This window comes from Salvelinus fontinalis, chromosome 32, assembly GCF_029448725.1.
Source record: "Salvelinus fontinalis isolate EN_2023a chromosome 32, ASM2944872v1, whole genome shotgun sequence".
Lineage (NCBI taxonomy): Eukaryota > Metazoa > Chordata > Actinopteri > Salmoniformes > Salmonidae > Salvelinus > Salvelinus fontinalis.
Genome location: NC_074696.1, coordinates 38,872,077 through 38,889,018, shown reverse-complemented (window position 1 = coordinate 38,889,018; position 16,942 = coordinate 38,872,077). Strand labels below are relative to the sequence as shown.

General features: G+C 41.6%; 2 protein-coding genes across 2 annotated transcripts; both read left to right on the top strand.

Annotated features, from left to right (window-relative positions):
• The first annotated feature begins 2,264 nt into the window (after window positions 1-2,264).
• On the top strand, window positions 2,265-6,536 carry LOC129830603 (interleukin-11-like). The gene is made up of 5 exons (XM_055893157.1): window positions 2,265-2,274; window positions 2,428-2,588; window positions 2,698-2,793; window positions 5,698-5,868; window positions 6,174-6,536. The coding sequence occupies exons 1-5, from the start codon at window positions 2,265-2,267 to the stop codon at window positions 6,336-6,338; spliced, it is 603 nt and encodes a 200-aa protein (XP_055749132.1). The 3' UTR covers window positions 6,339-6,536.
• A 2,222-nt stretch (window positions 6,537-8,758) lies between these two features.
• LOC129831297 (serine/threonine-protein kinase SBK1-like) lies at window positions 8,759-13,657 on the top strand. Its single transcript, XM_055894558.1, has 3 exons — window positions 8,759-9,053; window positions 10,337-10,795; window positions 10,933-13,657. Exons 1-3 carry the CDS (start codon window positions 9,048-9,050, stop codon window positions 11,725-11,727), a joined length of 1,260 nt encoding a protein of 419 aa, XP_055750533.1. The 5' UTR covers window positions 8,759-9,047; the 3' UTR covers window positions 11,728-13,657.
• Window positions 13,658-16,942: the final 3,285 nt, after the last annotated feature.

Sequence of the window (16,942 nt, the reverse complement as noted above, 5' to 3'; positions counted from 1 at the left end):
ACCCAACCAGTACAAAGACCCCAACCAAACAGTGTAATGAACCCAAGCAGTATAAAGACCCCAACCAACCAGTGTAAAGAACCCAACCAGTACAAAGACCCCAAACAACCACTGTAAAGAACCCAACCAGTACAAAGACCCCAACCAACCAGTGTAAATAACCCAACCAGTACAAAGACCCCAAACAACCAGTGTAAAGAACCCAAGCAATATAAAGACCCCAACCAACCAGTGTAATGAACGCAACCAGTACAACGAAACCAACTGGTATAAAAAACCCAACCGGTAGGATGAAAAACAAAGAAAGAAAGTGAACAGCCGTGTTTTGGGAGGGGGAGAGAGGGGCCTTGCGGGGGAGTTCTTCTATGAATGGAGAGGGTGACTCAGGTGATGTGTCATCGTACACATTCTATAAAAGAGAACGTTTGGATTTGTGAACTCATTTAGGGGGATGAAAGATTGGGGCTGCTGACAGTTTATTTACAACTTTTGGATTTTGGGGTGACAATGAAATGTAAGTATTTCTGATACTACACTATTGACTGGGGATGTAATGTGTCTGTGTGTATGTGTGTGTTTGTGTGTGTGGGGGGGGTGTATACATTTTGTAACCTGCCAACAATTCTGATTAAAGGTATAATTCAGCGATTTTGCATATTTAGATATTTGTTTCCTTACCTTGAAAGCAGTCTATGGAAAAGGAGTGACAGCAATCCACACTAGCACGTTTGGACCAATTCCTCACGCAAATCAATCTCCACCATTTAGCACCAAAATATTTAAAACCAAAATAGTCAAAATAGTTTGAGACCAACAAAATCCATTCAAGACATGATTTGGGCAAACAAAATGGAAACAAATAAGCAAATAAATAAATATATAAAACTACTGACTAGTCATCTAGTCACACTGCATCGTTTGGAAGGGCTCGTGACCAAGCGTTTCATGGTACAGTCTACTAGATGTATTCGGCGCACATGACAAATAAAATGTGATTTTGATTTTGATTTAAGCAATTTATTCTACTTAGGAGAGTAATACAGGCAGCTTCAAAACACTATAACGGTAGGTTTCCAGAAACGGAACTTAAACTAATACTGTTCCACTGTACGTAGACAAAGCTGTGCACTTACAAGCAGCAACGTGTGCAGAATTTCTCAAATACATGGGGGTGTTAGGTCAGCCCAAGCCTACGGGAAACTTCAGTGCAGCGCTTTCTGAATCAGCTGCACAGTATAAATACTGGGTCAGGAATAGCTTTTTGACAGTGCAAAAGGGACATACATTTTTCAAAGAAATGACTGCACAGGAAATAGTGTGTGTGTGTGTGTGTGTGTGTGTGGGGGGGGGGGGGGGGTTCTAAGCTAAAATTTAGAATTGTTTTAGGATGGAATTTTAGAATTTTAGGACCCCTTTAGGTGTCTTGTATTTGATAAAATATTGAATTTGGCCTTTACTACTAGAGCCCATAGAAACACATTCAATAACACATTTATAAATCAAATTTAAAAAACAGTAAGAATTGCTACCGTATTATTCTACTGGCAATGTACTGTACTGATCATCAACATGTAGCTCAGACAGATTCCATCTCCCTTCTTCACGTTCACATGGAATGTAAGGTGTCTACCACAACATACTCAGCATTCATCATCAATGACTTGGCTTCAACTGCAATATCTTGTTTAGTTCTGGTTGGTGATTTATATGAAGGTTTGGTTGCAGTCTGCTGGCTAAGAAAACAGTTGGCATCAATGCTTGTCATTTCGTGATCTGATATCATCAAATGAATCACTAGCCTACTGATTCAGAGCCATAATGCTTGCTAGCAATAACCACACAGTCTAGAAAGGGTTCTTTGAAGTTGTCGGCTTGATGAGTCAATGATGAAACAGTTGCACTCCATGCTGATTGGATGACCCCTTTTTCAAACACAACATCTTTTTTCAAATGGAAGCTATCAGGTCTATGTATTTCCCGTTCATGGTAGCATATGACATCTCATGTTTCAAGCAAGTTACACCAAAGTGAGGGGGGGGGGGGGCAAGTTAAAAGAAATACCTGTTTCCATAATGGTTTCTTGCTCTCTGGGAAGACAAAAACCTGTTACGTGGTAACCAATCAGTGTGTCCACTCACTCGAATGTAGGCCTACCATGTGGTCTGGTACCACCTGTGGTCTGGTACCATGTGGTCTGGTACCATGTGGTCTGGTACCATGTGGTCTGGTACCACCTGTGGTCTGGTACCATGTGGTCTGGTACCATGTGGTCTGGTACCATGTGGTCTGGTACCACCACTTAGCAATTGTTGAATAACAAACCTTTTTTGAAACGTTGATGAATGCTGTGATCTTGAATGTAACCCTGATCCAATGCCTCATTTAATGTAGCTCTCTAAAATTATGATTTATTTCTTACCTCTGCAGTGTGCCTGGACTCCACACAGTCTCTCCTCCTGTTGCTGCTACTAGCCCAGCTGCTTGTCCTTTCCTGGTCACGCCCCACCCCAAAGTGCCCCCTCTGTGCCCATCTGACAGTGATGGTCCAGCAAATGAGAAGCCTGCAGATGCTGACAAGGAATCTACAGGTGAGTGAGTTGACCATAGTTTGGTAGGCACAGCACAGTCACTGCTAGTCAACATACTCTCGTTCTGTGGCCATCCAATTGAACTCTTATCTGTGTGATCTTCATTTAGAGTGAAAGTGAGTTCAGCGGTATGGAGCTTACAGAGTACAATCTAGACTCTCTTCCCGAGATGGAGCACACGGCAAATCACCTCAGTTCACTAAAGGTATGTATGCGTCTTCTCACGTCCAGTCCTTATTGCATGCTCTCTCTAAACTACAGTGCCTTCAGATAACATGCACATCCCTTGACTTTTTCCACATTTTGTTGTGTTACAAAGTGGGAATTAAATGGATTTAATTGTCATTTCTTGTCTGCAATGTCAGAGTGAAAAAAAAAAAAAGTTTTTTAATGGAAAATAAAACTAATATACTTTGATTAGATAAGTATTCAACCCCATGAGTACCCCTGTTAGAATCACCTTTGGGAGTGATTAGAGCAATGAGTATTGCTAAGGAAGTCTCTAATAGCTTGGCAAACCTGGATTGTACAATATTTGCCCATTATTCTTTAAAACATTCTTCAAGCTCTGCCAAGTTGGTTAATGATCATTGCTAGACAGCCATTTTCAAGTCTTGCCATGGATTTTCAATCCAATTTAAGTCAAAACTGTAACTAGGCCACTCTGTAACATTCAACGTCGTCTTGGGTAGCAACTCCAGTAAATATTTGGCCTTGCCTTTTAGGCTATTTTCCTACTGAAAAGTGAATTTGTCTCCCAGTGTCTGTTGGGCAAACAAACTGAACCAGGTTTTCTTCTAGGACTTTGCCTGTGCTTAACTCTATTCCTTTTCTTTTTATCCTAAACAACTCCCTAGTCCTTGCTGATGACAAGCATATCCATAACATTATGCAGACTCAACCATGCTTGAAAATATGAAGAGTGGTACTCAGTAATATATTGTGTTAGATTTGCCCCAAACAAAATGCTTTGTATTCAGGACAATTTTTTTTCAATTTCTTTGCCACATTTTTTTGCAGTTTTACTTTAGTGCCTTGTTGCAAACAGGATGCATGTTTTGGAATATTTGTATTCCTTACAGGCTTCCTTGTTTTCACTCTGACATTTAGGTTAGTATTGTGGAGTAACTACAATGTTGTTGATCCATTCTCAGTTTTCTCCTTTAACAACCATTTAACTCTGGAAGTTGTTAAGTATGGGCCAAAAAATATGAAAATGTATGTCCGCACTACTGTAAGTTGCTTTGGATAAAAGCGTCTGCTAAATGACTCAAATGTACATGTAAAATGTTTAAATCACCATTGGCCTCATTGTGAGTGTTTTCCTTCCTCCCTGTTAACTGAGTTAGGAAGGATGGCTGTATCTTTGCAGTGACTGGGTGTATTGACCATCCAAAGTGTAATTAATAACTTCACCATGCTCAAAGGGATATTCAATGTATGCTTTTTTTGTACCCATCTACCAATAGGTGTCCTTCTTCGCGAGGCATTGTAAAACCTCCCTGGTCTTTGTGGTTGAATCTGTGCTTGAGATTCACTGCTTGGCTGAGAGACCTTACAGATAATTGTATGTGTGGGGTACAGAGATGAGGTAGTCATTAAAACATCTTGTTAAACACCATTATTGCACACAGAGTTAGTCCATGCAACTTATTATCTGACTTGTTAAGGACATTTTTACTCCTGAAGTTATTTAGGATTGTCATAAAAAAGGTGTTTAATACTTACTGTCTTAAGACATTTAAGCTTTTAATTTTTAATGAATTAGTACAAATTTACTTTACCACAATTGTAAATGTCCTTCAATCAAGTATTGAATTTCAAGCACAGATTAAATTATAAACACCAGGGAGCTTTTCGAAAGCCTCATAAAGAAGAGCAGTGATTGGTATATGGGTAACAATAACAAATCAGACATTGAAAATATCTTTAAGCATGATCAAGTTAATAATTATGATGTGCTTAATGTATTAAACCACCTAGACACATTAAAGATGCATTCGTCCTTTTGAACTGAGCTGCAGGAGAGGAAGGAAACTGCTTAGGGATGTCATCACGATGCCATTGATGAACAACATTTTAGGGACTCCACAATAATGACCTAAATGACATAGTGAAATATCACGCCAAAAAAACATGCAAAGACAATGAATGAAGTTGATTCACTCAAACAGTGCAAGATGTTTTGGGACTTGTCTGGTTAATGTTTATCAGATATGTTTGCTTCAGAGAAATGGCAATTAATCCACATATCAGCAATAATGCACAAATCAATACAAATACTTGATCTGAAAGTGATCTGAAAAAACAAGGCACTAAATTATTACTGAAAAAATAAAACACAGCAAAATAATACACTTTTTGGCCTAAATTGAAAGCATATGTTTGGGGCAAATCCAAAACAACACATCACTGAGTAACTGCCTCCTTATTTTCAAGTATGGTGGTGGCTGCATCATGGTATGGGTATGCTTGACCTCCACAAAGACTGGGGAGTTTTTCAGGATGAAAATAAATGGGAATTTGAAAAGAATAATGGGCAAATATTACACAATACAGGTGTGCAAAGCTCTTATGAGACTTACCCAAGAAGAATCACAGCTGTAATTAATGTCAAAGGTGTTCCTAACATGTTAAATACTTATGCAATGACTATATTTTAGTTATTTAATTTGTAGTCATATTTTTTTGTTGTTGGTATAATTGTTCTTCCATTTTGACATTACATAGTATTTTGTACATTACATAGTACAAAAAAAGACAATTAAATACATTTTAATCCCACTTTGTAAGACAACAAAATGTGAAGAAATCCAATGGGTCAGAATACTTTTGCAAGGAGCGGTATACAGTGCCAGTTGTCTGAAAGTGACAAAGTTTTGTAAATGTAGTGACTTAAAGCAACATAAATGTATTCCATAATTCATTACTGCTCAATTTATTTAATCTATTGTGAGGAATACTTCAGTGATGCTTTATAAATTCACCAGGAACACTTTCAGAAACTTTTTTGACGTTGTACTAAATGGGATGTACGCGTTTAAAACACAGTGTCAAGTCCCCAGTCTTCGGGAATTCACACCTTGTCGCCCTCTCTTCCCTCTCCCAGCTAAACGACTCCCTCTCACAACTTTACACGGATCTCTTCTCCTTTAAACTGCATGTTGACTGGATGATTGATGCCCGAGTCAATATGAGCTTGCCAGTCTCTCCCAAGACACGAGAGGTCGCTAAAGGCCTGCATAATCTCTCAAGCTTCTGTTCTACTGCACTACAGCAGGTAGGTAGCGCAATATACTCTGGGTACAGTTCTAGGATCCACTTACGCGCTCAAATTCCAAACCTTATCCATAAGTGAGGGAGTACGTGACCGACCTTAGATCAGAGTATAGGCTCAATGTACCCAAGCATTTTAGCTTAGTCACTGTGTGTAAAGAACATCTATATAATATAACACACATGGGAAAGCTGTTTGGATTTTGATAATTCTCTGTGATATGTTCAGGAGTCATATTTTACAGTAACATACGATTCTTAGTTTGCACCATTCTAACTCCCCCCCACCCCCTTCTCCCTCCATTATAGATCGCGTGCACACTACCCCAGATTTCCACCCCCTCCTTCCCAACACAACTCAAAGCCTGGGATGTGGCCCTCCTCTCCTACGAGATTCCTGAGCGGTTACGATTCTACTGTCAATGGTCAACCAGAGTGTTGCTCCTCCTTAGGTCAAAGGTTCAGCGCCTTTGACATAAAGTTTCCCGCCATCTAAGTTCCTACTCTGTGCAACAACAAATGACTTCCTCGAAAGCAGTGCTATCTTATTCAATTTAACTCAAGGTTTTTAGCCACAGTAAGTACGCTTACTTACTGTGATTGCGAATTGTGTTCAACTTGAGTGTTTAAGATTCAGCTTACTGTAGCGTCATTCTTTCAAACATAATGCACTCTATAAGGTCATTTCCTTTTTACCTCTCCCTTTGGTCTTAGCTCATTTATATGTTGAAATGAAAATTCTTCTTCTTTAATATACAGTCATTTATAATATCATTATTACAGTGATGTTACTGAAGAATGTGATTGAATTAGGGTTAACCCTAACCCTACATCTGAATGAGCTTATGACCCTGTTTTGTATTGTATTTACTGAATGTACAGTTATTTATTAACCAAGTATCTCATCTCTGAGCCTATGATATTTTTGATGCTGGCATCACATATTTTTATACAAATACATTATAATATCCATGGGATTTACCCATCTAAAATAAAAAGACAGTGATATATTACCATGTTGTCCTGCATTTCTATACATCATTCTAAATAAACTGACATACTGTTTGTGTAACTTACTTGAATTGTATCTACATAATGACTTCATAACACATTTATAAGGCTTTCATAGCAGTACTATCGACCCGTAGCACTCGCTTCCGCCATCATAAAGTGCTCCGAGAGGCTAATCAAAGACCATATCACCTCCTCCCTCCTCGACACACTCGACCCTCTCCAATTCGTCTGACAGATCCAGGGACGACACAATCGCCATTGCACTGCACACTGCCCTCACCCACCTGGACAAAAGGAATGCATATGTGAGGATGCTGTTCATCGACTACAGCTCGGCCTTCAATACCATAGTACCCTCTAAGCTCACCGCAAAGCTCACAGCCCTGGGACTGAACTCCACTCGGTGCAACAGAGCTGCCGTGGAGACGGTTAAAAACGTCACGTTCCGTGGCGTACACATCTCAGAGGAGCTGAAATGGTCGAATCACGCGGACACTGTGGTGAAGAAGGCACGGCGGCGACTCTTCAACCTTAGGATGCTGAAGAAATTTAGCCTGTCCCCGACGGCCCTCAGTGTTCTACAGGACCACAATCAAGAGCATACCGTCGGGCTGCATCACAGTCTGGTAGGGCAACTCCCCCGCTGACCGCAAGGTGCTACCAGAAGGTGGAAAGCTCAGCCGAACACACGATTGGATGCACACTGCCTGCCCTACAGGACACCTACAACACCAGGTGTCGCAGGAAGGCCAAGAAGATCATCAGGGACAACACGGACTGTTCTTCCCGTTTCCATCACTCAGACACGGACATGGTAAAAAAAATGAAAGACTGGCCAATAGCTTGTAACCCCAGACCATCAGGCTGCAGTAGGGACCCTTTAAATGAAGTGTCACCCAGAACTTTGCTACACATGAACATGTAACACTGAGGACATATTGCTAACACAGCTAAAGTGACAGTACAGTTGTAAGTTGCGTGGTAATGCGAGGCACGGAGAAATGTATCTGCCCCAAGGGGGGCTGGAGGGGTTAGAAAAGATGTTGGGCAGAATAGCTGGTGGTCGGATGGGTGGCGGTGGGGGAGATAGTTGGATAGTTGGCAAGCTGGAGGAAATAGAGTTGGCAGACACTCGAGGTACGAGAGGATCGCACTATAAAGCTGTTTTGGTGCGTGACCCCCTGCAGCTGTTCGGTTTGTCAAATGAGGGGAGAGAGGGAGTTGGAGAGGAAGACAGAAAGAAAGAGAGAAAGAATTAATAAAAAAATAAAGAACGAAAGAAAGAAAAACAAAGACAGAAAGACAGAAAGACAGAAAGACAGAATAAAGACAAAAAGTCAGACTGAAAGACAGACAGACAGACAGAAAGACAGAAAGACAGAAAGAAAGACAGAAAGACAGAATAAAGACAAAAAGTCAGACTGAAAGACAGAAAGACAGAATAAAGACAGAAGGAATGAAAGAGGCACAAAACAGGTGGACAAGTTGAGGAAAAGAGGCCGTCATTTGAAAGCCTGTGATGTGTGCCGCTTGTTAAGCACAGGTCACACACAGATGGTTATCCAAGCCCAGGTTTGTCAGAGTGGCATGCCCTCTCTTGCTCCTCTTCAAAGGTGAAATGCAGCAAGAGTGGAGGGAGAGAGAGAGTGGAAAATGAGAGAGTGTCTAGATAAGTGTTTGGATAGACACAGGATAGACACAGGCGTTTATTTGTTGACTGACAGATCAAACTCAAAACATTGACTGGCCTTGGGCTCCACAACAGGGAGGGAAGGCACCAGTGGGAGTGGCTGGCTTTCGACTGATGGGACAGACAGCTCACCAGAGAATCCGGAAGGAGGGAGAGAATGAGGGAGGAGTGCGGAGGTGAGGAACAGGGGAGCAAGATAATGTAAGGATTAAAGTAGGGGAGGAGATATCAAAACGCACAAACAGCAGAGATAGAAGGGCCATTGCCGAGAAAGACAGACACGGACAACTATTCGACAAGATCTCTAGAGCAAGGACTCTTTTACCTTGTGATTGGAAGCGCTACAGTGCAGCTTATGTTTTGTGGAAGCATTTCTGAAAGGTGCACTACTTGGTGGATGTGGGCAGGGATACAGATTCACTGCAACCTGTCTGTGAGGAACATCACAATATCAGTGTGAAGTCAACCACAGAGCCAAAATGACGGTAAGTAAGCCGTCCTCTCTACCCCATTTTCTCCTGCAACCAAGTAAGAATTAGGAGCAATGTGTTTCATTCAGCCAATAATCATCAAGGTTTAGGGAGACATTTGTAGAAGTTTTCTAAGATGCTGACTTCTTCTGGAATTGATTTCATCCAGTTTAACTTCATAAATGTTTTCCCGAAATGTATTAATAGGAAATTCCCTTTTATTGCACTGTTACATAAACAAGGGGGGGTCCAGTCTCTAATGCATGTACAGCCTCTGTTACAATAGTGTATTTTCCTTGCTGACTACGCCAATGTAGAATTACATCATACATAAATGCACCCCCCCCCCCCCCACACACACACACACACACACAAATGTACTCATAATGCTTAGAATATTTATATTTCATTGAATTTTCATTTAGGATAAACAACACAAATGTAAATAGCCGGTTAATATTGAGCTGTAGAAATGCAAGCAACATTTCTGCCTTATACCGATGTGAGATGTCCCCGTTATGTGACAAAATGCTATCACACGTGACACTGATACTAGACAGCAGGCTATTAAATACAACCAATTGAATGTGTAGTATACACTATTTGGTAACACATACATTGTAAATGCCTATACATGTTTTTAAATGCTTTATAAATGATTATAAATGCTATGAAAGCTTATGAATTGGAATCCTTGTAATGCTTGTAAATAATGAAATACCTATTTATTAACAGTTTACTAATGCTTGTTCATGATAGGTTTTATAAAGTGTTTACCCATTATATTGATTCATATTCATATCAATCCATACTGTTTCTGCTTACACTATTGATACGGAACGTTCCACTATTGTAATCCATATTGAGTAGTAGATAGAAGTGGGGTAGAGGACAAGACAAGCTTAATCCACAAACCACACAACTCTCTTTCCCCCAACACAAAGTTACATAACCAAGGTGTTAAATCCATGTCCCTACAGGCTATTCAAGTAATGCCATGCTGGCAGGGGTCTGGGCTGGGCTTAACCCTGTGGAGCTAGCTATGCAACAGAGATGTACTAATGGGGAGCCTTGGGGTCAATCCGGTCGGCAAATCCAGAAAAATCCCACAATAGCTCTCCTGGTGCCAATCAATGGAACAGACAACAACCAATCAGAATAAATCAACGGCTTTGTTGAAATAGGAGGTGTCCAAAAACTGTCCATCAAGCCGTTCATAGGGCTCTAAAGGGTAATCTTTACATCTGGTTTAGTGATAAGCATCATGACAGATATCTGTCATGCTCCCATCTCCACAGGCTGCCACGAGACTATTGGACGAGATGTGCCATCTCACGGCCCAGTCGCTTACATCACTGGAGACCTCGGACCACTTCCAGGTGGTCAAGATGTTAGGGGAGGGGTCGTACGGGAAGGTCATGTTGGCTGTACATCGGAAAAGAGGTAAACTATGGATCTGTTTTAATCCTAACCCCAGTTTGCCTGGCCTCATATCTCCAGAATGTCTTTCTTTCTTTTGTTCTGATCACTTTTCTCTCTTTCCCTTCCCTCAAGGAACTCCAATGGCCCTGAAGTTCTTTCCTCGTGATTCCACAAATCTCTTCTCCTTTTTGCGAGAGTATAACCTCTCCCTCTCCTTCTGCACCCACCCGTCCCTGACCAAGGCCCTGGGCATTGCCTTCTCCACCCCCTCACATTACGTTTTCGCCCAGCAAGCCAGCCTCTTCGGTGATCTATACGACGTCATTGTCCCTGAGGTATAATATACAGTATGTGTAAAAAAATAAATAATAATCCACGCCCATGAGACATTTGTCAGTGTGTTCTGTTATGAATCTTTGGTAACTAACAGAATGGGAAATGTAGTTCAACTGTGCCTATGTCTATGTCTCAGGTGGGTGTGGAGGAGGACTGTGTCCAGAGGGTGGTTTCCCAGCTGTGCGGTGCCCTAACCCACCTCCACTCCCTAGGCTTCGTCCACCGTGACGTCAAGCCCGAGAACATCTTCCTGGTCGACGCTGCCTGCCGCTGGGTCAAACTGGGCGACTTCGGCATGGCCAAGGCCACGGGAACCAAGGTACCCGGTGTGTGGTACAGTTCTGCTTACTGTACGCCCGAGGCAGAGATAGCGAAGGAGTCGGAGGATAGTAGGCATAATACTGCATCAAAACCTGATGGAGGAAACGGGTTGGACAACAAGATCAAGAGGGTGTGGGTGTCGGTGGAGGTCAGTACAGACTGCTGGGCCTTGGGGATCCTCATCTACGCCATGCTGACTGGCAGTCTACCCTGGACGCAGACCGCGTCCGATGACCGCTCGTACATCAAGTACCAAGAGTGGTTTGACCAGCAAGATGGTCAGGACGACGAACTAGACCTATGGGGGGAAGGAAAAGACGAGGACATCATGAGGAGTTTGGATGAAGACAAGCCGAATCGGAGCAAGAGAAAATCCCATCCGGTCGCCCCCCAGTTTGCCTGTTTCACCCCACTGGCCAGTTCCCTTTTCCTGTCACTACTTCACCCGCAGCCTAGGCTTCGCGGTAAGCCCGGCGATGTGCTGGGCTACCTTGGAGGAGACTGGTTGCAGGTGAAGGAAAAGATACAGCTGGAGGAGGAGAGGAAGAAAATGAGAGGGCGAGAGGTCATCAGGAACGAGACAGAGAGGGAGGGAAGGGGAGAGGGATAAAGGAGTGGCGACACACGATCATGAACTCACAAACTCAGAGGTGAAAGAGAAAATATTTTTTGGACCTTCCAGAAGACAATACAGTGGGGCAAAAAAGTATTTAGTCAGCCACCAATTGTGCAAGTTCTCCCACTTAAAAAGATGAGAGAGGCCTGTAATTTTCATCATAGGTACACTTCAACTATGACAGACAAAATGAGAAAAAAAATCCAGAAAATCACATTGTAGGATTTTTTATGAATTTATTTGCAAATTATGGTGGGAAATAAGTATTTGGTCAATAACAAAAGTTTATCTCAATACTTTGTTATATACCCTTTGTTGGCAATGACAGAGGTCAAACGTTTTCTGTAAATCTTCACAAGGTTTTCACACACTGTTGCTGGTATTTTGGCCCATTCCTCCATGCAGATCTCCTCTAGAGCAGTGATGTTTTGGGGCTGTTGCCGGGCAACACGGACTTTCAACTCCCTCCAAAGATTTTCTATGGGGTTGAGATCTGGAGACTGGCTAGGCCATTCCAGGACCTTGAAATGCTTCTTACGAAGCCACTCCTTCGTTGCCCGGGCGGTGTGTTTGGGATCATTGTCATGCTGAAAGACCCAGCCATGTTTCATCTTCAATGCCCTTGCTGATGGAAGGAGGTTTTCACTCAAAATCTCACGATACATGGCCCCATTCATTCTTTCCTTTACACGGATCAGTCGTCCTGGTCCCTTTGCAGAAAAACAGCCCCAAAGCATGATGTTTCCACCCCCATGCTTCACAGTAGGTATGGTGTTCTTTGGATGCAACTCAGCATTCTTTGTCCTCCAAACACGACGAGTTGAGTTTTTACCAAAAAGTTATATTTTGGTTTCATCTGACCATATGACATTCTCCCAATCTTCTTCTGGATCATCCAAATGCTCTCTAGCAAACTTCAGACGGGCCTGGACATGTACTGGCTTAAGCAGGGGGACACGTCTGGCACTGCAGGATTTGAGTCCCTGGCGGCGTAGTGTGTTACTGATGGTGGGCTATGTTACTTTGGTCCCAGCTCTCTGCAGGTCATTCACTAGGTCCCCCCGTGTGGTTCTGGGATTTTTGCTCACCGTTCTTGTGATCATTTTGACCCCACGGGGTGAGATCTTGTGTGGAGCCCCAGATCGAGGGAGATTATCAGTGGTCTTGTATGTCTTCCATTTCCTAATAATTGCTCCCACAGTTGATTTCTTCAAACCAAGCTGCTTACCTATTGCAGATTCAGTCTTCCCAGCCTGGTGCAGGTCTACAATTTTGTTTCTGGTGTCCTTTGACAGCTCTTTGGTCTTGGCCATAGTGGAGTTTGGAGTGTGACTGTTTGAGGTTGTGGACAGGTGTATTTTATACTGATAACAAGTTCAAACAGGTGCCATTAATACAGGTAACGAGTGGAGGACAGAGGAGCCTCTTAAAGAAGAAGTTACAGGTCTGTGAGAGCCAGAAATCTTGCTTGTTTGTAGGTGACCAAATATTTATTTTCCACCATAATTTGCAAATAAATTCATAAAAAATCCTACAATGTGATTTTCTGGGAATTTTTTTCTCATTTTGTCTGTCATAGTTGAAGTGTACCTATGATGAAAATTACAGGCCTCTCTCATCTTTTTAAGTGGGAGAACTTGCACAATTGGTGGCTGACTAAATACTTTTTTGCCCCACTGTACTTATCCTCTGATGTGTCACATTGGTGCTTAAAAAGACATTGTACAGTATATAATACCACTACAGTTGCACTTACTGTAAGATAAATATCCATCAAGTCATTGTTGATACTGGATAGCATTTGGGGATAGACACAGCTGCAATTGGCTACTTTAGGGACTTGTAAGCACTTTACAATTATCATTTCGATGTTTTCAATCTAGTAAATTCTAAGTGTGACTTGATGATGGTGTTTCTGTATTCTAATGTTTTTTTATCATATGTAAATGTCATCTGTATGTCATATCATTTCTTGTGGTTGGAATTGAGTCTAATAAACATTTTATTATGTGTTATCATTTGGATTAAACTCATAAATTCAAAGTTTTGCTGGGCCTACCTCTCTAGATTGCTATGATATTTACAAATGTTAAAGTCTTCTGCATTTTGTGTTGATTCTACAGTAAGTTATCTGGCTACTCTACTGTATTAAGTTAAGCAGGAAAATTGATCAGATTTCTGATTTCTGATTTATTATTGGACTTGAAAAGTAGAATAACAACTGCGACTGCAAGCACTGCACTCGGCAAAAAACTGGTTGAATCATCGTTGTTCCCATGTCATTTCAACAACAAAAATGTAATGTGATGACATTGAGTTAACGTGGAAAACTGATTGGATTAGCAAAAAGTCACCAACGTAAGGGTAAGTTCAGTCTTTTTCACCCAACGTTTAACCTAAATCCAATGACATGGTGACATGTTTTGTTGATTTCACGTTGAATTCAGGTTAACTCAACCAAATGTAAATCAAAACTAAACGTTGAACTGACGCCTGTGCCTAGTGGGACATGACTATCACTCCATAATGTGAACTCCATGCAGTAGGCAGTTGGCCTTCAACAAGTAGCCGTACTCCTTGCCATAGAAGGAACTGGTATTATGATACAACAATAAATCTGCTCGCCTGCACAGCAGGGTGCTCCAAAATCCCATAATAATGCACAATGTCAGCAGAACGTCATCGTCCCCATTGCAAATGGACGGAAATACAGAGGCCATTTTATGTGTTTGGGACCATCTCACTCCACAAGACGACACGGTGACTGTCATTCACTTATCATGACAAACAAGATCCAAAGAAGATTGGAACAAAATGGCTGCTTGTTATGACGCATTTGCATTGTGGTGTGCGAGTAACTGAACACTATTTAAGAACCATAACATGACACCCTGGCATGCATCGGCATACATACAAACACACCCTCACATACAGACACTAACACACAGAGTACCAAGCACACACAGTGAGATCTTCCCAGGGTGCCACATTTAAAAATAGACCGTCCGCAGTTTATTAACCACGACGAGCCATCATCATCCCCAACCCCCTGCTCTGCACCTTTCTCACTTGTGGGCCTACAAAGTTCTCAAACAGTTCACACAGCATTCACTTAACCCACTCACACACACTTTCAGTCAACATTATCACAAACAATGGGAGAATTCCTTGAACAGACCACACATGAACACGTAGTCCTGTCAGCTCTCTTTCTCATACCATCAATGCACATACACTACCGGTCAAAAGTTTTAGAACACCTACTCATTCAAGGGTCTTTCTTTATTTGTATTTTTACTATTTTCTACATTGTAGAATAATAGTGAAGACATCAAAACTATAAAATAACACATATGGAATCATGTAGTGACCAAAAAAGTGTAAACAAATAAAAACGTATTTTATATTTGAGATATTTCAAATAGCCACCCTTTGCCTTGATGACAGCTTTGCACACTCTTAGCATTCTCTCAACCAGCTCCATGAGGTAGTCACCTGGAATGCATTTCAATTAACAGGTGTGCCTTGTTAAAAGTTCATTTGTGGAATTTCTTTCCTTCTTAATGCGTTTGAGCCAATCAGTTGTGTTGTGACAAGGCAGGGGTGGTATACAGGAGATAGCCATTTTTGGTAAAAGACCAAGTCCATATTATGGCAAAAACAGCTCAAATAATCCAAGAGAAACAACAGTCCATCATTACAAGGTTAAATCCTGAGATTACAGACTAGTACTAAAACACTTGAAGTAGGTCAGTCAATCCGGAAAATATAAAGAACTTTGAAAGTTTCTTCAAGTGCAGTCGCAAAAACCACTAAGCGCTTAGATGGAACTGGCTCTCATGAGGACTGCCACAGGAAAGGAAGACCCAGAGTTACATCTGCTGCAGAGGATAAGTTCATTAGAGTTACCAGCCTCAGAAATTGCAGCCCAAATAAATGCTTCACAGAGTTCAAGTAACAGACACATCTAAACATCAACTGTTGAGAGGAGACTGTGTGAATTTTTTTATTTTTTATTTTTTTATTTATTTAACCTTTATTTAACCAGGTAGGCAAATTGAGAACACGTTCTCATTTACAATTGCGACCTGGCCAAGATAAAGCAAAGCAGTTCGACACATACAACAACACATAGTTACACATGGAGTAAAAACAAACATATAGTCAATAATACAGTGAAAAAAAAATAAGTCTATATACAATGTGAGCAAGTGAGGTGAGATAAGGGAGGTGAAGGCAAACAGATATATGTATAAATAAATAAAATATAAAAAGGCCATGGAGGCGAAGTGAGTACAACACAGCAAGTAAAATAAAAACTAAAAAACACTGGAATGGTTGGTTTGCATTGGAAGAAAGTGCAAAGTAGAGACAGAAATAATGGGGTGCAAAGGAGCAAAATAAATTAATAAATAAATACAGTAGGTAAAGAGGTAGTTGCTTGGGCTAAATTGTAGATGGGTTATGTACAGGTGCAGTAATCTATGAGCTGCTCTGACAGCTGGTGCTTAAAGCTAGTGAGGGAGATAGGTGTTTCCAGTTTCAGAGATTTTTGTAGTTCGTTCCAGTCATTGGCAGCAGAGAACTGGAAGGAGAGGCGTCCAAAGGAAGAATTGGTTTTGGGGGTGACTAGAGAGATATACCTGCTGGAGCGCGTGCTACAGGTAGGTGCTGCTATGGTGACCAGCGAGCTGAGATAAGGGGGGACTTTACCTAGCAGGGTCTTGTAGATGACCTGGAACCAGTGGGTTTGGCGACGAGTATGAAGCGAGGGCCAGCCAACGAGAGTGTACAGGTCGCAGTGGTGGGTAGTATATGGGGCTTTGGTGACAAAACGGATGGCACTGTGATAGACTGCATCCAATTTATTGAGTAGGGTTTTGGAGGCTATTTTGTAAATGACATCACCGAAGTCGAGGATTGGTAGGATGGTCAGTTTTACAAGGGTATGTTTGGCAGCATGAGTAAAGGATGCTTTGTTGCGGAATAGGAAGCCAATTCTAGATTTGACTTTGGATTGGAGATGTTTGATGTGGGTCTGGAAGGAGAGTTTACAGTCTAACCAGACACCTAGGTATTTGTAGTTGTCCACATATTCTAAGTCAGAGCCGTCCAAAGTAGTGATGTTGGACAGGCGGGCAGGAGCAGGCAGCGATCGGTTGAAGAGCATGCATTTGGTTTTACTTGTATTTAAGAGCAGTTGGAGGCC

Excerpts from the sequence above, each read along its gene's own strand:
- LOC129830603 (XM_055893157.1), top strand. Across the intron at positions 2,589-2,697 it reads TGCTGACAAGGAATCTACAG|AGTGAAAGTGAGTTCAGCGG; the intron begins GTGAGTGAGTTG and ends ATCTTCATTTAG. Across the intron at positions 5,869-6,173 it reads GTTCTACTGCACTACAGCAG|ATCGCGTGCACACTACCCCA; the intron begins GTAGGTAGCGCA and ends CCTCCATTATAG.
- LOC129831297 (XM_055894558.1), top strand. Across the intron at positions 10,796-10,932 it reads ACGACGTCATTGTCCCTGAG|GTGGGTGTGGAGGAGGACTG; the intron begins GTATAATATACA and ends TCTATGTCTCAG.